A 22940-nucleotide genomic window follows, 5' to 3' on the forward strand; every position below is an offset into this window, starting at 1 on the left:
AACTTTCCAAATGGCTCGTTAATTATCCTTTGCAAACTTTAGTTTATTGCAGAGTCCACAAACATTCATGCTTTGCAAAGTTCTCAGTCTTTGTGGTCAAAGTTCTCAGTCTTTGTGGTCAAAGTTCTCAGTCTTTGTGGTCCTAAGCTAACTGTCCCAATTCCTGGGCCCTTGTCTGCTGCTTATTGTGAGCACCAACCACTTACTTGGAAGATCTGCCACCAAGAAGAACTGCTGTTCCTTCCTGTTCACATCTAAGCCATGCTCACCTGTCCACTGCTCCTCAATGGCTCTGATCTGGTCATCTGTAAAGTTCCAGGAATGGGCCAGCCTCTGCCACTCGTTGGCCTTAAGCTGCTGGTAAGCCAGTTTCCAGAGAAGACTGCGAATATGTCTGGTCTCTAAACTGTGATCTTGCTTGAATGTCAAAGTAAATCTGGTTGATGGGTCCCTGATGTTCTCACCATGCTGCTAAATTAAAGATAACTACATCAGATGATTTCATTTTCTGCTTATTGCCTTATTTCATGGTATGTATACAGTTTTTCAGATATAACTGGTAAGGTGGTAACCAAGACTTATGATGTCAGTATTATCTGACATTTTTGTCATTCAAGATAACAATGGAGATAAATGTCTGAAATAAAAAGCTTGAGTACTATCTGACACAGGAAACATGAGGGCTTTTGCCATGTTACATGCTTCTATCCCAGCCTCTGATATTTATTCACCCCACAAGAAAACAGAGGGGTTGCCTTGGCTAAGGAAATATCACAATAACATATGTACCTTTGAAGGCTTACTTTCAACCAGTACCCTCTGTTCTTTTTTTTTTTTTTTTTTTTAAAGATTTCATTTATTTATTTGACAGAGAAAGAGCACAAGTAGTCAAAGTGCTAGACAGAGGGAGAGGGCAAAGCAGGCTCTCACTGAGCAGAGAGCCCGATGCATGATCCCAGAACCCTGGGGTTCTGGGTCATCAGGATCATGACCTGAGCGGAAGGCAGACACTTAACCAGCTGAGGTGCCCCTCCCCTGTTCTTTTGTCTGTTTGATTTTCTCATATCAAAGTTTCAGCCCAGATTGGATATACTCTTTTTTTTTTTTTAAAGATTTTATTTATTTAACAGACAGAGATCACAAGTAGTCAGAGAGGCAGACAGAGAAAGAGGAGGAAGCAGGCTCCCTGCTGAGCAGAGAGCCCAATGCGGGACTCGATCCCAGGACCCTGAGATCACAACCGGAGCTGAAAGCAGAGGCTTTAACCCACTAAGCACCACCCAGGCGCCCCTAGATATACTCTTAATAAGACCCTAAAGCTGGTCCCTCCATTCATCCTGCTCTCTGGTGTGAGGAGAGCAAAGCAGAAGTCTAACTCTGGGAGCCAAAAGAATGGAGACGACAGGGGTCGATACCATTTAGTTTCAAGTCACTGCAGCCAGGCTTAGTCCAAATGCACTGTGCACTGATAGCTTGTTTTCTCAGTTTTCAAAGGTTCCTTTTGTCCCTTCTGCAGAATCCAGCCAAAGAAACTGGAGAAAAATCTCAAAGTGAAAGCAGGTGTCATGGTTTCCTAGCACTGCACCTGTCGTACACGCTATCAGGTCTCCAGATTATCCTCCTTCAGGAGGTTGCAGATCGGTTAAGGACACGCAGAACACACAGCCTGAGGATTGGGACTTCGTATCTATTCTCCTTTTTTATATATGATAATTCCTGTTTTTGTCCTTAATTAAAAGTGAATCTTGGTGAAAGATAATCTGAACAGCAAGGGAGGAGTCCATGCTGGAACAGGAAGTGGAATAAGAGGACATGGACACCTGGTTGTCAAAACCCCTGGGAAGAACAGGGTGGGCCTTGCACCTCAGCCCAGTCACAGAGCAGCTTGTGTCTTTCACAGCATCGGTGAGCTCCTCTGGAAGGTCTACAATGTCCTGGGAAGCATGCCCAAGCAAACAGGCCAGTCTTTTCTCTAGTATCTGAAACTCTGAACAGAAGTTGGACTATAACAGGAGGTATAAATTACCTGTAATTGTTTCAGAGGTTGTAAAATACGGGGTCTTCTCTGTCCTACCCTTAGCTTTACTCCCACAGTGCCTAACTCCCAGGGAGTCCTGAAAGCGGAAAGGCTGAGGGTGGGGGATCCAACAAATTTGGAAGCCATGGGAGCCATGGCCCCTCCACTTTTTCCTTTTCATTCCCTCTCATGAAACAATGAGGATTCCAACAAGAACAAAATCTGAAACACCACAAGGTAGAGGGAAGAACTGCAAAATGCATCAACCTTTGCACCACAGCATTTTTAGTTCTTTGAGAAACACACATGCTCTGTATTCCAGGATTGGGTTGGGTGGTCCTTCAGGATTCCAGAGGAAAGGGTCATCAATTTGGAAAGCCCAGGTCTTTTTCAACAGTTCATGGAAGTATTAATAGTTTTTCTGCCAAACACTGAAATATTTGTAGAAGTATCACATGCCAAAAGTGGTGGAAATTAAAATACCACGAGCCAGATTTTAGGAAGCTTCCCATTTGCCTCTTAACCATTGGATTTAATGATGGATATAAGAGAGGAAATGTCAGTCCTCTCTCTGATGTTCTTTATTAGGAATCATTTTATATTAGGCCAGAATAGAAACTTGTTTAATATACAAAGAGAATTTGAAATAATAATAAATGCATTTGGTTTTTTAAAAATCAGGGGATAGGTTTGTTTAATGAACAAAGTGAACTTAAAATAAGTAATAAATAAGGGTACCTGGGTGGCACAGTCAGTTAAGCAGCCGACTCTTTTTTTTTTTTTAAGATTTTTTATTTTTTATTTGACAGACAGAGATCACAAGTAGACAAGAGAGGCAGGCAGAGAGAGAGAGAGGGAAGCAGGCTACCCGCCAAGCAGAGAAGCCCGATGCAGGGCTTGATCCCGGGATCCCGGGACCCCGAGACCATGACCTGAGCCGAAGGCAGAGGCTTTAACCCACTGAGCCACCCAGGCGCCCCATAAGCAGCCGACTCTTGATTTTGGCTCAGGTTGTGATCTCAGGGTTCTGGAACTGAGCCGCCCTTAGCTCAGAGTCTGCTTGGGTTTCTCCCTTCTCTTCCCCTTCCCCCTCCCCTCCACATGCTCTCTCTAAAATAAATGAATAAATCTTTAAGTAATAAATTTGGTTTAATACATTTAAAAATATATATATTAAAAAACAAGGCTTCCTCCCACTCCAGATGTCTGTCCCCAGTTGTCATTCAGGTTAACAATGCTCACATTTCGGAGAGTCTCCTTTATCCATTTATGTATTGCATAGGATTCTCAAAGTTCATCTAACTCTCACATCTTAAAGATTTGTTAGGAAAAAGAGCTTATTCATTTGGTGGAAAGTAATTTATTCTCCTCTAGGAAAAAGAATCTAAAAATGCTAGCAGCATTAAAACATTAAAAATAGAACCAATGACTATATCTATTTTCAAAGAAAATGTGAAAACAGTCATTTAAGAAGCAAGAGAAAAGGTAGAAGTTGGTAAAATTACCTTCAGTCAAATGCAGTGATGATCTAAGAAAAGGAGAAAGAAGCTAAGGCCAAGAGGAAGAAAATGAAGGAGCAGGAGGAATAGAAATCAAGTAGGAGGAGGAGAGAGAAAGCATTTGGTCACAAAAATGTTTTGTTTTATAGGCAAGTAAGAAAAGTTTGAGGAGGATGGTGTGGCCTTTAAATAATATATATGTCATATCATCCAAATATATATATCAGGACCCCTGAGCCAATTAAATAGGATTGTGAGCAAGGAAGAGGCAAATCAATGCACTTTGCCTTAGAGATTTAAGGGAAATTTCACAGATTGATAAATTAGACAGCAAACCAGGCCTGAGTCTCCTCAGGGTAAACACATGAGGGTTAAGACCTGAATTCTGGCACCAACCTACTAGACTAGGGGAGCCATTCAGCTTAGGATGGAAATAACCGAAAGTAGAAACTGAAGGTGTTGCCCAATAATGCAAATCCTGCCTGAGGGCTTAGATTTTGATGTTGGAGGGAAGGCCTGCTGTTGAGAAGCTGCATGAATGGTAGCTATCAGAGGAAATAATAATGAAAAAGGGACAGAGAATGTCTTGGAGTCAAGTCTTCTGTGTCCTCAAAATGAATAAGGTTTTTGTGACTATCATAGGACACTTGAGTGACAGCCAGAGGGGTGGGTAGAAAACAGCAGAGCCATGAACATAAACTTTGTTATCACTCATTAGAATGTGGGTTTGAGAACTTCCACAAAGTAGCAGAGCCAGAGACTCCATGACAGAGGGCACAACCTGGGAGCCAACCATGCAGGGCAAGCATGCTAAGCCCATTAGCCCTGACCAGCCTGCTTAGCCCAATGAGCTCTGCACACCTCAGTTCTGACTACTGATGCTGGCAAAGGGAGGAAGCAGCAGCTGTTCATTCCATGAATGGAGCAGCACAGGCCAAAGGGACTGTTATAATTGCACTGACCAGGACCCTCCCATTAGAGCAGAAAAAATAACACAAACCCCACACTACCCATAAGAAGATGGTAGTTGCAGAAGAGCCACAGCTAAGCTGGCATCATGCTTCCTTACCTCTTTCCAGGCATAGTATCTCTCTGCTTTAATGATCATGTCCACAACAAGGCTGTGGTTGCTCCTGGAGGCCACGGCCAGGGCAGTCTTCCCTTGCTAAAAGTTAAAAATGAAAGTGTCAGGCAGTATGGTAAAGTGTTTAGGAGCTCGAATTTTGGAACAGAGGGACCTGCATTCAAATCCTGATCCAACTGCTTCCCTGCACTTGGGAGCTTGAGCCAGTCCTTGGCTTCCCTAGGTCTCAAAGACCCCCATGGTGTACTGGTGAGGGGCAAATATGATAGTGCATATCAAGCCCTTAGGACTGTGCATGGCACATGGTAATTATTTAAGAGATGCTAGGTATTGAAAGTGTCAGATGCTGTGGCAACAGGGCAGGGGAAAATATTTGGGTTTAGGGACCAACCATCAGCAGATGATATTTTACACACGCTCTATCAATGAGAACCCAAACATGTCTCCAAGATCCCCAGGGGTCTCCCTGGCTCGCTGCACGAGGAAGTCCTCAGCAAATAAATAATATGGTCACACACTTTTCTCCTCAGGTCTGACTCTACCTGTGGTTGAGACTTTGGTCAATATGCCATGCTTCCGTCCCCCAATAGTCTTTTCCTTCTTTTATGGGAAGAGACCTCCTGATTCTATCTAGGCACTTGGCCACTCCAGACATTTCCTAGCCACCCTCGCACTTAAATATGTTACCTAAATTCTGGTATATAAAAGAAGTGGCAAATGCAACTTCTGGAAAGTATTTTTTAAAGAAAGGAAGAATATTATTCTCCTTCCTTTCCTCCTCTTCCTGAGTGGAATGCTGACATGATGGCAGGAGCTTGAACAGCTGTCTTAGACCAAGAAGTTGAAGCCATGTGCTGTGGAGAGTAGGTAAAAGACAGAAATTGCTGGATCTCATTAAGAATAATAGCATTCAGGCACCTGAGTGGCTCAGTGGGTTAAAGTCTCTGCCTTCGGCTCAGGTCATGATGCCAGGGTCTTGGGATCAAGCCCCACATCAGGCTCTTGGCTCTTCGGGGAGCCTGCTTCCCTTCCTCTCTCTGCCTGCCTCTCTGCCTGCTTGTGATCTCTATCTTTCAAACAAATAAAATCTTAAAAAAAAAATAATAATAGCATTCATCAGAGAAAGGGCAACCCTCTTACACTGTTGGTGAAACCATTCTGGAAAACAGTATGGAAGTTCCTAAAAAAGTTGAAAATAGAGCTACCCTACAACGAAGAAATTGCACTATTAGGTATTTACAAATACAAATGCAGTGATCCGAAGGGGCATGTGCACCCCAATGTTTATAGCAGCAATGTCCGCAAGAGCCAAACTATGGAAAGAGCCAAGATGTCCATTAGCAGATGAATGGTTAAAGAAGATGTGGTACATATATACAATGGAATATTATGAAGCCATCAAAAAATGAAATCTTGCTGTTTGCAACAATGTGGATGGAACTAGAGGGTATTATGCTAAGTGAAATAAGTCAATCAGAGAAATACAATTATCATATGATCTCTCTGATGTGAGGAATTTGAGAAATAAGACACAGGATCATAGGGTAAAAGAGGGAGAAAATGAAGAAGATGAAACCGAGAGGGAGACAAAACATAAGAGACTCTGAATCTCAGGAAACTAACTGAGGGCTGCTGTGGGGGGAGGGTTGTGGGAGGGCTGGGGTAGCTGGGTGATGGACATTGAGGAATGTATGTGCTATGGTGTGCATCATGAATTATATAAGACTGATGATTCATAGACCTGTACCCCTGAAACAAATAATACATTATATGTTAATTTAAAAAGAGAATAATAGCATCCATGACAAAACTACTAATTCATAGTACAGAATTCAGCTCACTTGGATTCCTGTCAAGAATTTTTCTCTATTATATGGCCTCTAATCAAGGGTGAGGGATTGGAAACTTAACCAAATGGAATGAGCAATAAAGGATATTCTGAACATGATTTTGGGCATGAGTGGCCTGGGATCCCATCTGGTATCTTTTACAAATTACAAAAGGCACACCTTTGTCAAGATGGATATAGCTCAAAGCTACAGCACACAGCTTTACAAGCAATGTCCCCTAGATTTTATGCAGTGCACAACCTACACATCTATACTTTTTTTTTTTTCCTAAGCAAAAGATGGTGGTTTTCATCTATCTTTTAAATGGCACATTAAAAATTTGCTCAGGGGTCCTGAAGATAATCAAAATGAATGTCAGAAATAACCCCAGAAAAAGTTCTTAGCAACCCATGCTTCTCTGCTTAAGGATCCAGCAATTTATCCCACTAATTCCCTCACATGGCTGAGCAAGTACAACTCCTACCAACCCAAATGATCCGGCTGTTAGTGAAGGTGATAACACCCAGGTGGGCCAGAAGGTCAGGGATGATATTTACCAGTTTCTAGTCAAATGACACAGTAATGAAATTAGGAAGAAGTGTACTGTGCAGGCAGTTAGCAAGTCTCTCATTGCATGCTACCTAAATTCTGGCTTAAGAAGCCATTGGAATCACCATGAATCACCCACCACCTTCTGTGGGAAGGCAGCATTCTGAAGCCAGTGTTACCAAGTACCTAAGAAAACCTTCCCAGGGAGTGTGCCCTGGAGTGGAAACCCAGATAAAACTGCTGTTGAGTGTGGGAAGGCCTCCAGGAGCTTGGGGACACCTCAGACTGAGAGAACATGTTTCTGGGAAGTCATTCACACCAAACCCTGGCTCCTTTTTCCCATCCACAGTTTGAATCACTCTTACAAAACTTGTGGGAGTAAGTAGAAAACTTACTTGTGGGAGTAAGTAAACTTACTTGTGGTAAAACTTGTGGGAGTAAGTAGAAAATGTAGTTTTTATTAATTAATAGGTATTGGGGGCCAACCATGTGCCAGGCCCAGAGAAGAAAGAGGGAGGCGGAGAAGAAAAAAAATGGGAAAATCAAATTATGAGTCAAGTTGCAGCACTGATGGTATTTACCTGAACATCCAGTCCACGAGCACTGGGGACCCAGCCTGAATTCCCTTTCCAATGCGACAGTCTTTACCCATAAGGGGTAGGTGTCCCACAGGAGTTAAGTATTAATGAGAAAGTGAAAAAAAGTGGGACAAGAAAGCACAGGAAAATACAAATGGGAAATGTTAATACCAAAGCTAAATGTTAAGGGATGGTAAGGAGTCACAATGGTGAAAGTGGTAGAATGCCACCTATGTGACGAGTTCTGGGTGGTTGCGTTTTCCTTCCATATGCTTCTGTTTTCCAGATCATGCACAGTAGGCTTATATTACTTTTCATGATAACTTTAAAAACTGACCTCTAGAGAAAAGTAAAATAACACATCAGTACGCCAAGTCCCACAAATGTAACATGTAAAAAAGATTCTGAAAGAGGACATAGGGTGAACCCCGCATGCACTAGGTATTAAAGATGTGTGGAGCTAATGAAGAGTTTGGGTGAACACAAGAAAGGGGAAAGTGGCCAGTTTCAGAAGCAGTCAGCTCTGCTCACAGCTGTGGGAAAGCGCTGGACAACCAAGCAGCCTTGGCTTTGAAGCTTGGCTCTATGTCTTACTGTGCACATGACCCTTGATATCATAGAAATCTCTTCAAAACTGGGATAATTTTGCCCACCTCACAGAGATGTGAGGACTGAAACAAGGTGCACGTGTGTGAGCACCTAACAGGACTGCCACACCTCAGTCTCCTGTGTTTATGCTTTTCAGTAAACTGGAACCTAGCAGATGTCCACCCTGCAATCCTCCTGACATGGAGCCCAGTTTACTGTTTACTTGAGAGAAATGAAGTTGTCTTTCTTTAAAAATAAAAAAAATATTTTTTTAAAAATCTAAGCACATTAAGGAGGGGAAAAAACTTGCATAATCAAAGTTGTCTTTCTTTGGGCATCTACACAATGCCCTAAAGGTGGGAGCAACCCAATGTCCATCCACAGATGCAAGGATACACAAAATGTGTTCTCTGCACAGCGGAGTGTCATTCATCCTTACAAGGAAAGCTAGTCTAACACACACCACAACACGGATAAACCTTGAGAACATTATGCTACATGAACTTAGCTAGTTACAAAATGACAAACACTGTATGATTCTATTTACATGAGGTACCCAGAATAGTCAAATTCGTGGAAACAGAAAATAGAGCAGTGGTTGCCAGGGCTGGGGAAAGAGGAGGAAACAAGGAGTTGCTGTTTGGAGTTTCAGATTGGCAAGATGAAAAAGTTCTGGAAATTGGCTGCGTAACAGTGTGAATAGATTTAACGCTACAGAACCATACACTTAAAAATGGTTAAGATGATATATTCTATGTTATATTTATTTTACAATTAAAGAATTTTTAAGTAAGAACAAGTTTAGACATATGTATGTTTGTTCACTGCAGCTTGGTCACAGCAAAAGCTTAGGAACAATTTAAATGCCCATCCACTGAGAACAAAACAAATTATGACATGTCCATGCCATAATGGACATTATGGCATGGACATTTATATAAAGAAGAATGAAGAAACTCTCCTTGTACTAATATGGAACAGTTTCCAGTTTATATACTTAAAGAAGAAAAGCTAAATGCAGGATAGCATGGAGAAGTACATCACCACAATGTAAAAAGGATGGAGTAATATGGTAAGAGTATAATATATTTATGTTTGCTTATTTATGTGTAAAGAAACTGGAAAGAACAAAGAAATTTTGACAATAGATCTGTATGGTCAGAGTAGTCTGGAACCCAGATAACTAGGGTCGGTGGGGGCTCATTTTTATTGTAAAACCTTTACTGATTATGTTTTCTAATTTTTGGACCAAGTGAATCTACCATCTTTCCCAAAGATTAATAAATAATTTTAATTTTTAAAAATACCTGTTTTATTACTCAGGGTAAAATATCTTACTTACACGATTCAATCGAAATCAGGATGTCCTACTGACTGTTTGGACACACGGTTTCTCTCATGTGTGTCCGACTCACAAGGGGTGTGCTAAGTAAGTAAGGCTGCCGTTCGAGGGTTACAGACAACAGGGAGCTCTTCATGACCATCTCCGCTGAACACGGTAAAGACTATGAACTTACCTTATCAACAATCTTCAGGTCACATCTTGCCTTCAGCAAGGTTTCCACCAGTTCCACATTGCCAAGATCAGCAGCAACATGCAAGGGAGTTTGCCACCTCTGCCATGAGAAATTTCAAAAATGTCATCTAAACACATTAAGGAGGGGAAAAAACTTGCATAATCAAAAGACACAGGGAATGCAGAGGTGTCCTATATGGGCATAAGGGAAGATAAACTAAGATCACATTTTTATTTTTCAAAAAAATTTTTTAAAGATTTTACTTATTTATTTGACAGACAGAGATCATAATAGGCAGAGGGAGAGAGGAGGAAGCAGGCTCCCCACTGAGCAGAGAGCCAAATGCGGAGCTTGATCCCAGGATCCTGGGATCATGACCTGAGCCGAAGGCAGAGGCTTTAACCCACTGAGCCACCCAGGCACCCCTATTTTTCAAAAAATTTTAAAAGATTTTATTTATTCATTTGAGGGAGAGGGAGAGAAAGAGAGAGCACAGGAGCAGGGGGAAGGAGAAGAGGGGGAAGCAGACTCCTTACTGAGCAGGGAGCCCAACTCAGGGCTCAATCCCAGGACCCTGAGATCATGACCTCAGCCAAATGTAGACGCTTAACTGACTGAGCCACCCAGGTGCCCCAAGATCATATTTTTACATAGGTACAGGGGACATTCACTACAGTGTTATTTTTAACAGTGAGAAACTGAAAGGAAGTTGCATGTTTCACTAGGAGATTCGTTTGATAAATTATGGTAAATCCACATGCTGGATAGTAGGCAACAATTCAAAATTATTTTTAAAAAATAATTTCAATAAGAGATACTAGAATAATCAAGTTCATAGAGACAAGAAAGTAGAATGGTGTTTACCAGGACTTGTGGGGAAGGGAGACTAGGGAGTTAGTGTTTAAAGAATACAGAGTTTCAGTTTGGGAAGATGGAAAAGTTCTGGAGTTGGATGGTGGCCATGGTTGCTCAACAATGTGAATGTACTTAATGCCAATGAACTTTACACTTAGAAATGGTTAAATTTCTTTCTGGGGTAATCACTTTCTTACCAAGAGGATAACAGTGTTTCAAAGAAAAAGACAAAATCACAAGAAAGTCACCCACTTTACCCTTTCACTGAAGGGATACACTAATGTGCAGATAATTCTAAAATATTAGTACTGAGGGGCGCCTGGGTGGCTCAGTGGGTTGAGCCTCTGCCTTCAGCTCAGGTCATGATCTCAGGGTCCTGGGATCAAGTCCCAGATCAGGATCTCTGCACAGCAGGGAGCCTGCTTCCCCCACTCTCTCTCTGCCTGCCTCTCTGCCTACTTGTGATCTCTGCCTGTCAAATAAATAAATAAAATCTTTTAAAAAAATATTAGTACACTATTTATGGTCTAGCCCAACCCTTGAATCAGAGAGAGGAAGCAATTTCCCCAGAGTCACACAACTGGGCAATAGCATCTAGCTCAATACTCCTCCAACCAGAGCACTGGACGACTTGCTCGGGTCATTAGCATAATTAATATCAAAAAGCATTTATTAAAGAATCACTTTTGGATGGCAATGTGCCCCTCTGGGGGCTCATCAGAAACATCACACTTACGATGACAAACTATCGAAGGTCTATACCAACACGGAACAGAGATACAAGTGCCACACATTAAATACCAATAAAATTTCATTGCGACGATACTGTTTTAAGTCTAAAAGGCAGGAAATGAACCAAAATGTTAACAAGATTGTCCTTCCTTGGGGGGAATTACAAACAAATGGAAATTTTTACCTTATTTATGTTTTCTTATTGTTATACATTGAGTGTATTCTCAATCTAACATAAAACTGAAATGAAAAAGTCTAATTCTATAACGGGGGGGGGGGTGCAGAATAATAAACCATCCTTCTCTGGAATGAATTTAGCCAATTCTGGTAAAACCAAAATCATGTGTAAGTTCTGTGTATGGAGCAAAGATTCTGCTCATTTGTAAATATTTGAGTCATTAGCAGATTCAAACACATAAGCATATATAATAACAAAAAGGTCCTCCCCCAACTCCCCCAAACATTTGTGATCATGAAACACAGGGAGGAAGATCCATTGGGGGGCCGGGGGGAAGGAATGGAAGTGCAGGTAAGTCTCCATTCTGCTCCCGCACAAAGGAACAGGTAGGCTGGAGATGGAGGTGACTGGAAAGACCTGAGGCTCTGGTTCCCCAGACAGAAGCTGAGGGCCACCCAGCAGCTTAGGACAAGCATGTGCCCCGGATCTGGCTGCTCCCTCCTCTCAGGGCCCAGCAGAGGCTTCTCTAGGTAGAGGCAGTCAGAAAAGCAAGACATGTCCAGAGTTCTCATCTGTCTCCAGGGTTCCAGAAGGGCTCCTCCCCAAATAGAGTTTCTCTTCCTACTTCCGACAGCTCTTGGGAGAGGCAGCAGCCCCAGAGTTGGCTCTGTTTCAGACAGTGCCCACTCCCATCCTCTTAATCTTCCACCTCAGCATTTCCATTTCCAGCCAGTGATGGATTCCTTTTACGGGGCATTTGATTCTGCTCCAGTGGACTGAATTCACTGTGATTTTTTTTTTAAATTCCAAGAGGTCTCTTTTGCCTTTGGGTAAAAGGAAGACCATTTACAGTCTCTAATATAGAAACAAAGTTTCCTCCTTGTGGCAAAGGGCTACCACTGGCCAGTTATATTCCATGTAGAGGGAGTGGCTTTTGATTTAAAGAGCCGCTAGCAATCCACCTCTGAGCTACTGTTTATCAACCCGAGGTGCTGGACCTATTAAGTGCAAACAGGTTAAGAATGCACTAACTGAACCCCAGTTGTGCATCTGAAAAAGTACGTGTGTGCAAGTGGGAATGGGGGTCACAGAAAAAAAGGATAACATATATATTCCACTTGGAAATTTTTAAAGTAACTTTAACTTGCTCAAAACTACCCTTACCTACACAACACATTGAATTATAAGAAAACAGACTCAGGTTTCTGATATATCTTGCTTACCTGATTTAAGGTGTCAACGTCGTGCTGTGCCCTTATTAAGCTGTTCACAACTGAGATATGGTTGTTGATAACAGCTAAATGAAGAGGGGAGTCCTTCAGCTGCAGAAAGAAAAAGAAACAAAATTTCAAATCCAAAAGATTCTGGGTACATCATTCAGAACAATAAGCATTCATTTTGATAGAGATGTCCTGATAATCTCCTAGTACTGGAACTGCCCAACACAGCATCAGGCCAATAGCAAGTGTTCAGCACTATTTCCATCCCAGGATTGTGCAGCAAAACCACTCACTAGCAATCAGCTCTCCCCCTCATTTGTTCTGGAACTATACACTGAACACCTACTATGGGACAGGCTCTTTTCAGGAAGCTAAGGATTTAGTGGTAAACATGGCCCATTCTCAGGAATCTTCCAATCTAGTGGGGTAAGAAAATATTATTATTTTTTTAAATCACAAAATAAATACACAAATTGTGAAAAGTGCTTTGGAGGTAAAGGAGAGTACCAGGAGAGCATATTGGGATGGGCAGATTGCTAACTTTTCTGAAGATGAAAAAAACTTTCCTGAAGAACTGACACTTTCACTTAGATAAAAATGATAAGAAATGGGGCGCCTGGGTGGCTCAGTGTGTTAAGCCGCTGCCTTCGGCTCAGGTCATGATCCCAGGGTCCTGGGATCAAGCCCCGCATTGGGCTCTCTGCTCAGCCGGGAGCCTGCTTCCTCCTCTCTCTCTGCCTGCCTCTCTGCCTGCTTGTGATCTCTCTCTGTCAAATAAATAAATAAAATCTTTAAAAAAATGATAAGAAATATGAAATAGGCTTAACTGCAGGACTTCTCAGTGCCTTCCAAGACCTAAGATATGGTGGGAATAGCGACAAGGAGGAAAAACCATGCACATTCAGCATTTCCTGAATTGATGTGATTTAGAATTCTTTCTCCCTAGAGCTTTCTGTGGGACTAATGCTGCACTCACCCAGGGGCACCATTCTCATGGTTAGCCCTCCCATGGATATAGAGTATACAGCCCAGGATGTTCACCAAGCCCCTCCAGCCTGCTCCCCTTTCTTCCTCAGTTGTGGTTAAAATGCCTGTCCTACAGCCTCACCCATGGCCAGTCCCTCTAAGCCAACCCCGAAGGCAGGATTCTTTCCCAGGAGGTCATGACTACCTCTAAGATCACTCACTTGGCTCCTGCTGCTTCACCACCACCCAGCTGCCACTGGCCTATGGATGCACTAAGGAAATGTCTCTAGGGGTACTGAAGGCAGCCAAAAAGAAAAACAGGTGTGGGAAAGGGGTGAGATGGGAGAGAGAGTGAGCTGAGGGGCAGTCAGGGTGGAGGGAAGGCAGCAGGAGACAGGGGGAAGGGGGGGTTCAAGTGTGAAAGAGCAGGGTCTTCAGGAGATCCAGGGAGGCTGTGAACAGTAGGAGAGCTGAGAGCCAAGGCAGCTGACAGGGAGTACACGTGTGTGTGAGGGCAGGTGTGATGAGGACAGAGCGTGGCGTTGCTCAAGGGAAAGAGTTTTTTTTTTTTTTTAAAGATTTTATTTATTTATCAGAGAGAGAGAGGGAGAGAGAGCGAGCATAGGCAGACAGAATGGCAGGCAGAGGCAGAGGGAGAAGCAGCCTCCCTGCTGAGCAAGGAGCCCGATGTGGGACTCGAATCCAGGACGCTGGGATCATGACCTGAGCTGAAGGCAGCTACTTAACCAACTGAGCCACCCAGGCATCCAAGGGAAAGAGATATTAATAATAAGAACCACTTAGACACATTGAACATATTTTTATAATGCTACTTAATACATACTCACTTCTCCAACAGTTTATACTCTGTTTTAAACTCTGGGCTAACAGTTTTCATTCACAATAACCCTAGCAGCTAGATCCTCTATTCCCCACTTTATATATGAGGTCAAGAGCAGTTACATAACTTCCAAAAGGCCTTGGGGTCAGGAAGTGGCAGAGACAGGATTCGAACCCCTATCCACCTGACTCTAACATTGGCACCAGGCTCCTTCCCAGGAAAACTACTAGGAAAGAAACCTATGGAAGAGAGAGGTACTGAGTTTCAAGAGCTGCACCAGCACACAGAGGAAAAGGAGAAAGGGAGGAAGTAGGACTCCACAGCTGCATAGGTCAGGCTGCCACAGGCGTAAACAAGGAAATGGAAATAATGGGACTGGCTAGGGCAGGGTGGGAGGAAGGTTTTCTGGGCAGGCCTCTTCTATTCAGGAAGAATGTTCTCTCTTGAGGCACCAAGCATGAAAAAATAGAAAGCATCCCTTGGCCCAAGGAAATGGGCAGTGTCCTTCTTGCCAGGGCCACCGGCCTTGCTGGGACCCAGCCCCTCCCGAGAAACGGGAAGCATCCTTGGATAGACCAGGCGAGTTCAGAGCCAATTCCCTAAGGTCATTCTCCAAAAACTACCAAACACGATCAAATCACATCCCTTCTCTCCAGTTAATATAATAAATAATAATGGCTAAGCAAAATCAGAGGAAATAACAGTCTCACAGGAGAAATGAAAATAGAGTGAAAAACAGAGAAATGTTTCCCATCCAATTCCAGCACAGAGGGCTTTCGTTAATGCTACCAAAGCCAATTCAAACTTCAGAAAAGGTAAATCAGTAAAAAAGATTGACTTTCAAAAGAAAAACAAGATCACTCAGTGAAGGGAGGGGTGGGGAATGATCATTCTTCTTCCCATTTATAGCAGTGCCCTTTCTTTTCCCAGACTGATAAATTTAATACAAGAGTAACAGCATCTCCAGATACCTGAGAAAGTTTTATTGCAGCAAATATCAATATTTAAAAGACAACTCATTTTGTTCAGGAACTTCAATGACTTTCTAAAATTCATCCCTTGGATTTTATTTCTCAAAATTAAGATTGAGTCTCCAAAAGAAGTCAGTCAGCTTTCCCAGAAAAAGTTCCTCCTTTGTGAACATCTCATCCCCTCAAGTATCTGTGAGGAATATTTCCCCGCACAGCTAGCCTCACGGTACCACAATCCAAGCGCACGTTACTGGAATAGACTCACTTCCGTGTTCTGGTGCAGATCAACATTCTCCCCAAGAAGACACCTGACAAGGGATGTATGCCCATTCTGGGTTGCCATCTCCAAAGCAGTGATGTTGTGCTGTAAGACACAGGTGGAAAGGGCAGGGAGGACCCCATTACAATCCAGCATGCTTTCTGGTATCCATCACGTGGTAATTAATTAATACAATGAAACAACTATTTAAAAAAGAAAATCCAACGTGTTTTTGATCATTTTGAGGGCCTCTTCGTTAATTCCTGTAAGTGTTTCCCCTAAGAGTGAGAGTCCTAAGTAACACGTGCCTCAGGCAAATACAAGCTAAATCCCGGTTTCCCTTCATTAAGGAATACAAAGCGTACAAGGGCCAAGTCTTCCCTTCAAACATCCTGCAAAACCCCTCCTTGAACCAAAACAGCTATCCTGGTATTGGTCCCAGGAAATGCCTCAACACCCTCGTGCCCCCTGGCCATCTTACCTACAACTCTCCCTTCCGCCTTGTCTTGCTCCAAAGCTTAGCATGACTGCGATCTTTGTGCAGGGTTCCCTCATGGCCCCTCACTCAACTTCAGTGCCTCTCCTGCCCTGCTGCGTGCTGCGTCCTACCGCTCCCTGTGCTCATGTGGCTTCACTTCATGCCCACGCTAGATGGCAGAACTGCGTTTGATTATTGTGCCCGTCTTCCAAAAGGTTTTAGCATGCTGCCTTGCAGTAATATAAGATCAGTGGATAGTTGCTGGCTGATTAATTATAAGATTGCTACAAAGTATTTCTAGGTCCACCAGATAAGGTTCTATAGGATGTTACGTCTTCCAAAAATGACTATATAAGTAACCACCATTCACGTGCCTGTTGGCAATGTGAGCCTTCCACTTCCCCAACACGCAGTCTACCCTTGCATCTGGGTGGACTCTATAAGTGCTTGGACCAATCAACAGAGTATGGCAGAAGGTACAGTGTGCCCATGGCAGATGTAGCTGCTAACCGGCCTGGCAGGGTCTGCTCCCTGCCTATTAAAATCCAGCTGCCTTGCCAGGAGAAGAGACCACACATTAGTGCCGCTCAACAGCCCCAGTTGAGCTCCCGGCTGACAGCTAACACCAACTGCCAGGCATGTGAGTGAGCCACCGTGGACATCCAGCTCACTTACAGTTTCAAAGGACCAAAGTCTGGCTGACATCTGACTACGACCACATAGTCTGACTAACAGACCCAAAGGAAGAATCTCTCATCTTAGTCCAAGCCTCAGAGCCATGGATGACAGATACCAGTGGATTATTGGTTCAAGCTACTGCACTTCTGGTGGGTTTCTTATGAAGTAACAGATAAGATGCTCATAAGAACGATACATACCCTGACAACCTGGACTCTAGCTTGAGCAGCTATTAAATGTCTCTGTGACATTTGCAGGCCTCTTCATCCGTAAAAAAGGATATAACCACCTGTACTAATTTTTATTGCTGCTGCTAATGAATTGCCACAAACTCAGTGGCTTAAACAATACAAATGTATTATGTTACCATTCTGGAATTCTAAAGTCTGAAATGGGTCTCACTGGGCTATAATAAAGGCCTTTCTGGAGGCCCTCAGGAAAATCCCCTTCTTTGACTTTTCCAGTTTGTGGAAGCTGCTCATATCCTGTGGCTCACGGGCCCTTCCCTCCATCTTCTGAGCCAGTAATGGTGCACTAAGTCCTTCTCATCCTTCTTAGCTTTGACCTCCTCACCTGCCTTCCTCTTCTGCTTTAAAACACCTTTGTGATTACACTGGGGCTGCCTGGATAATTGAGGATAATTTCATGTTAAGGTCAGATGATTAGCAGCCTTAATTCTGTGCACAACCTAAATCTTTCTTTGCCTTGTACCATAACATATTCACAGATTCCAAGGATTAGGACATGGACGTTCTTGGAGTGAGGGGGCACTCTTCTGTTTATCACACCATCTTACCTCTTTTTCCCAAGCCATAGTAATACTGGGAGAATAAATGAACTAGTAAATATGTATAGTAATCATAACTATCATGTTATTCATTACACACACACACACACACACACAAAATAGCTTGAGCCCTTCTTATGCACCAGGCACTATGCTAGATAGTGGGGAGATATGCTGGTAAACAAGCTCTCTACTATTGCATTCCAGAAGAGGTGGACAATCAGTAGACCTCTAGACTGGCAGACAGATCAGTGCACCAGCAGACTGAGAACAAATCTGTTTACTAGATCTAGATGTTACTAGAATAATAACAGCTATACTAAGTGCAACAAAACAGTAAAGCAGCAGGACTGGATAGCTACTTTCCAGTAAGTGATCAAGAAAATCCTCCAGGATAGGGTGACACTGGGACTGAGATCTAAGAAGATCTGAATCAGAAACAAGTCTGTGAAGAACCCAAAGCCAAGAAATAGTAGGAAGAGCTGTAGGACTCTGGCATCTTACCCCAGAGGTACCACAGGCAATGAGTATAGGGCCTACAGACTTTTTAAGAGCCAAATAAATGTTTAAAGTGTTTACCAAAAAAATTATTGATTCCAAGATACCAAAAGAAATCCGTGAAATTGAGGTGAATAAATATTTAATTGACATAGTTATACCCCATTGATTGTAAAATGTAATAGTCATAAAATATTCATTACATTAGTAAACAATTTGTAGGTTAAATTTTTTCACCTCTTCAAATTCCCAAGTATACACAGAGTTCTAAGAAGACCAAAGTCAATCATAAATTGAGGGAGTGTATCATAGCCAAATAATTATGAAAGCACCAATTAAAAAGCTTTTAAAATAATTTACAGCAAACACAAGTTTTTTAATGTGGAATGTTGGGGCCTTTAAATATGTTTGATAAGATACAAGGGTAAAGCCTCCAAAAAGGGAGTTGTTAGGGTCTACAAAAGGCTTCACTGGTCCAGGGGCATTTAGTACAACCCTGATAGAGAACCTCCTGCCCAACTCTGGGCAGCATAACATCAGCCCAAACGGAGGAAGCCTCGGCTGTCAGCTAAATCCATAGTCTCCAACTACCTCCCCAGAAATGGCTCATTCCCTTACCCCTTCCCCTTAGTTGGGGGTTGGAGCACAAAAGCAATCTCCTAGACAGCAACACTAATCATTGTCAAGAGGTGAAGCATTTCCAAGATCAAACACAGTAATCACCTACAGATGTAAGAGCAAACTAAGCCTAACGTGTCCCCACAGTGATGTATCCGTGCTGCTGGCTTCTTGCTGCCCACGGCTCAGTCCCCCAGCGTCTTCCCTGGGTTCGGTGGAGACAAGTGTGAACAACCAGTAAGAGCTGAGGCTGTTGATGCAGGAAGTGTGCTAATGAGCTCAGGGGAAAACTCAAGAAAATGTACAAGTTGAAAAATAGACCCAGGACAATTTCCAGGCTGCCTAGATAACATCAAGGCTGTTAAGGATATGGATAACGTGGAGTCTGCAGTCTTAGTTGGGTGGGGAAAATGTGAACATGTGAAAACCATCACAAAGCAAAACCTCTCTGGAGGCTAACAGAATTAAGTACAGAAGAGAGGGAGGGAACCGAACAATGGAGTCAGCCAACAGAAGAGAGCCCAGCAGGACCCCAATAACGAGGGGGCTTTTCCAGGGACTTCAAGGGGGCTGAAGACGGGGGGCAGGGAGGCACCTGTGAGTGCCTGAAAAACACAATAGCTCTCCACACTCGAGTATTTCGTGGGACCCACAAATTCTTAATGTTGTGTTCATTTATTGCATAAATAATGGTGCTCATTTACTGCATAAATAAGCCTGCAACTCCAGTGGGGATCAACTCATGATATCTTTATTTTCTACTCTCTCTCACAATCTTGTCCATTATATAATTTTAGACAGTGAAGATGTTTGTACAAATACATATCATCTTTTTTATTTGTGTTCTATCTTGAACTTTTTTATTTTAAGATTTTATTTATTTATTTGTCAGAGAGCTCGCACAAGCAGGGGCGAACAGCAGAGGCAAGAGGGAGAAGCAGGATTCCTGCTGACAAGAAGCCCAATTCAGGACTTGATCCCAGGACCCTGGGATCATGATCTGAGCCAAAAGCAGACACTTAACAGACTGAGTCACCCAGGCATCCCATATTATGAAAATATTTATCTGGAACATGGAACATATTTAGTATATTTAGTATTTATCACTAATATTTTTAACAGCTATGTAATTTTCCAAGAAAAAGATACACCAGACTTATTTGGCTTTCCTCTAGAATTCTTAGCATGTATAGGCTGTATCTAATTCTTGGCTATTGGAGATAACTTCATTATCTATCTTTTTTTTTTTTTTTTTTTTTTTAATTTAACCATCGGCTCTTACAAGGTGGCAGAGGCCAGTTCTGGTGTGCGGCCTCCTGAGGCCAGCATGGATAACCATTTTTTTTTTTAAGATTTTATTTATTTATTTGACACACACAGAGAGATCACAAGTAGGCAGAGAAGCAGGCAGAGAAAGGGGGAAGCAGGCTCCCTGCTGAGCAGAGAGCCCGATGTGGGGCTCAATCCCAGGACCCTGAGACCATGACCTGAGCCGAAGGCAGAGGCTTAACCCTCTGAGCTACCCAGGTGCCCCTTCATTATCTATCTTAATGCATGTACCTTTTTCTCTTTTTAAGATTACTCCCTTAACAGAATTCTTCAAGGCTGGGTGAAAGAAAAGTGACAAATTGCTTTTCAAAAGCATTGTACAAATGTACACTTCCACCAGCAGAATAAAGAGCATAAAATATTGCCAATTTGAGACTCTATTCTTGATCCTAGTGTTATCTTTATACCTTTTGAAAAGGTATTGTTTCTACAGACATACCTCATTTTATTGATTTGCTTTATTGATTGTACTTCACAGATACTGCTTTTTTTTGTTGTTGTTGTTGTTACAAGATGAAGACATAAGACTTCAGTGGAGAAAGTAACTGCAGATGAGGTAGAAGTAATACAAGAAATAGAATTAGAAGTGGAACCTGAAAATGTACATAAATTGCTACAATCTCGTGATAAATCTAAGAGATGGGGAATTGCTTCTTACAGACAAGCAAAAAAAGTGGTTTCTTGAGATGGAAACTACTCCTGGTGAAAATGCTATGAAGATTACTGAAATGACAAAGGACTTAGAATACGGAATACAGGGACAGGATCTGAAAGGACTGACTCCAATTTTTAACTAAGTTCTACTGTGGGTAAAATGCCAAACAGGATCCATGCTTCAGAGAAACGGTTCACAAAAGGAAGAGTCAATCGCTGCACCAAACTTCACATTTAAGAAACTGTGACAGCCACCTCAACCTTCAGGAATCATCACCCTGATCAGTCGGTCACCATCAACACTGAGGCCAGACCCTCCACCAGTGAAAAGATTGTTAACTTACTGAGAGCTTAAAGGACAGTTAGACTTTTTTAGCAATAAAGTATTTTTTAATTAACATATATACGTTGTTTTTTGGGATATGATGCTATTGCACACTTAACAGACCACAACAGACCACCAAAAAATTCATTTCACTCACTTTATTGTGATAGTCGCTTTTTTGCAATGGTCTGGAACCAAATCTGCTCTATCTTAAAAGTTTGCCTGCACATTGTGCTGATAGGGAGGGAGTCCCAAAACATATAGCACTTAAAAAAAAAAAAAAAAACCCAAGGTCCAGAAAAGGAGATCCACGTAGTGGTGTCAGTATTTATACATGTCCATGCTTCATCACAGCTTCCATGTAAATGCATGGAAAAAACAGATTCAAAGAACTATTGATCCCATTAGTTCTGGGGAGATGAAATTGAAATCTGCAGTTAGAATATACCCTTTGGAACTATTCAAATTTTTTGTTACTTTCATTGTAATTGAAAATTACTTCAAAAAATGGAAAATGAAAGTAAAACCATCTGAAGGGCAAGACCACTGCAAGGGTGAGAATCCTCACCACGGTCACTGACTAGTCAGATAATCCTGAACGAGTTCCTTAACTTTCCTAAATTCCAGTTCCCTCACCAAGAAATGAAGGTAAGTGATGCAAGATCTTAGCTCCATGCCTAAATACAAAAGCATTCTGTGTTTACAAGAAGGCACCACAGTTTCTTCTTCAGGCCCAGACTGACCACTTGAGCTTTCACACAATAATGGCTTTTTTTTTTTTTTTTTCAGCATTTACTGTGTGTAAGCCAGGCACGTACCGTGGCTAGGGTGTGATCAAGGTAGAATGAGAATGTCTCTGTATTTGAGAACTAACAACTATCTGCTCCTTTTGTCCCTGTTTTCAATTATTCCATCCCCAATAAATAGGAAGAATTGCAATGCTTTCAAGGAGACAATAATTAGGGAACTATCAGAGGTAAATCATTAATTCTTACACCAAACAAAGCAAATTATAAATATCAATTCTACAAAAGCCTAGTGAGTGGATCTGTTCAGGACTAGATTAACCAAAGAACATTTTGAGTCCCCCACCATAGTGTGAGTGAACATGGCATGGCACACATACTTTATTTGGAATATTGACATCACTTCCTGCTGCCAGAAGCACTTTGCTGCATTCTTCATGACCTCCCTTAACAGCCAGGAAAAATGGTGTTTCTCCATTCTAAAAAAAAAAAAGGAAAAAAATTAAAATTAATTGCCCTTTGGCATGGAATGAAATTCTTTGAGAAACAGCATGCTTTCTCTACACTTTTTATGCATTAGTCTTAATGGATAGCATTAAGTTTCTATATGCCAACTTATATTATCAAGACTATATGCCTTGGCAGAGTTAAAAGCACAACTCTGTGAGGTCAGGATTAATATTACCCCATTTTACAGAAAGGGAAGCTAAGCCTTAGCTGAAAAGTGACATGTCTAGTGCACAAATTCAGTTGTTTGGCTCCAAAGCCTGTACCCTTACCTATCCTGTTAGGCCTCTTTTTAAGATTTCCATCCACCATTGAGACTCTTATCTTTATTAATTTTTCTAGCAAATATTTACTAGACACTTACTACCTGTCTGACAAAGGTACTGTGATTAAGAAGATGAATAGATACAAACCCTGCCCACAAGAAGGGAACAGCCCATCAAGCAAGATAATCACAGAAATATGAATTACAATGCAGTGTGCAACTCATAAAAATTGGTATATAGACGCAAGTGGCACAAATTTGTACCAAGAAGGCTTTACTGTTTAAAACTGATTTAAGCTGTTGTGTGTCCTTTAAAGAAAATAAACAGTAATACTCTTCCTCAGTAATTAGGTTTCCTGAAATTCATTATGA

General features: G+C 42.0%; 1 protein-coding gene across 2 annotated transcripts in view; it reads right to left on the reverse strand.

The window, feature by feature from the left end:
- The window catches only part of ANKDD1B (ankyrin repeat and death domain containing 1B), a 61899-nt gene that overhangs the window by 3605 nt on the left and 35354 nt on the right, over positions 1 to 22940 (reverse strand). For both annotated transcript variants that reach the window (XM_082724936.1, XM_082724935.1), the window contains exons 8-13: positions 22177 to 22275; positions 15690 to 15788; positions 12650 to 12748; positions 9662 to 9760; positions 4586 to 4681; positions 270 to 471 (exon numbers count right to left, since the gene is read on the reverse strand). In XM_082724936.1, coding sequence (XP_082581062.1) covers positions 270 to 471; positions 4586 to 4681; positions 9662 to 9760; positions 12650 to 12748; positions 15690 to 15788; positions 22177 to 22275 — 694 coding nt within the window. The remainder of the gene's footprint in view (positions 1 to 269; positions 472 to 4585; positions 4682 to 9661; positions 9761 to 12649; positions 12749 to 15689; positions 15789 to 22176; positions 22276 to 22940) is intronic.

The sequence above is a fragment of the Mustela nivalis genome (genome assembly GCF_964662115.1).
Source record: "Mustela nivalis genome assembly, chromosome: 3".
Taxonomy (NCBI): Eukaryota; Metazoa; Chordata; class Mammalia; order Carnivora; family Mustelidae; genus Mustela; species Mustela nivalis.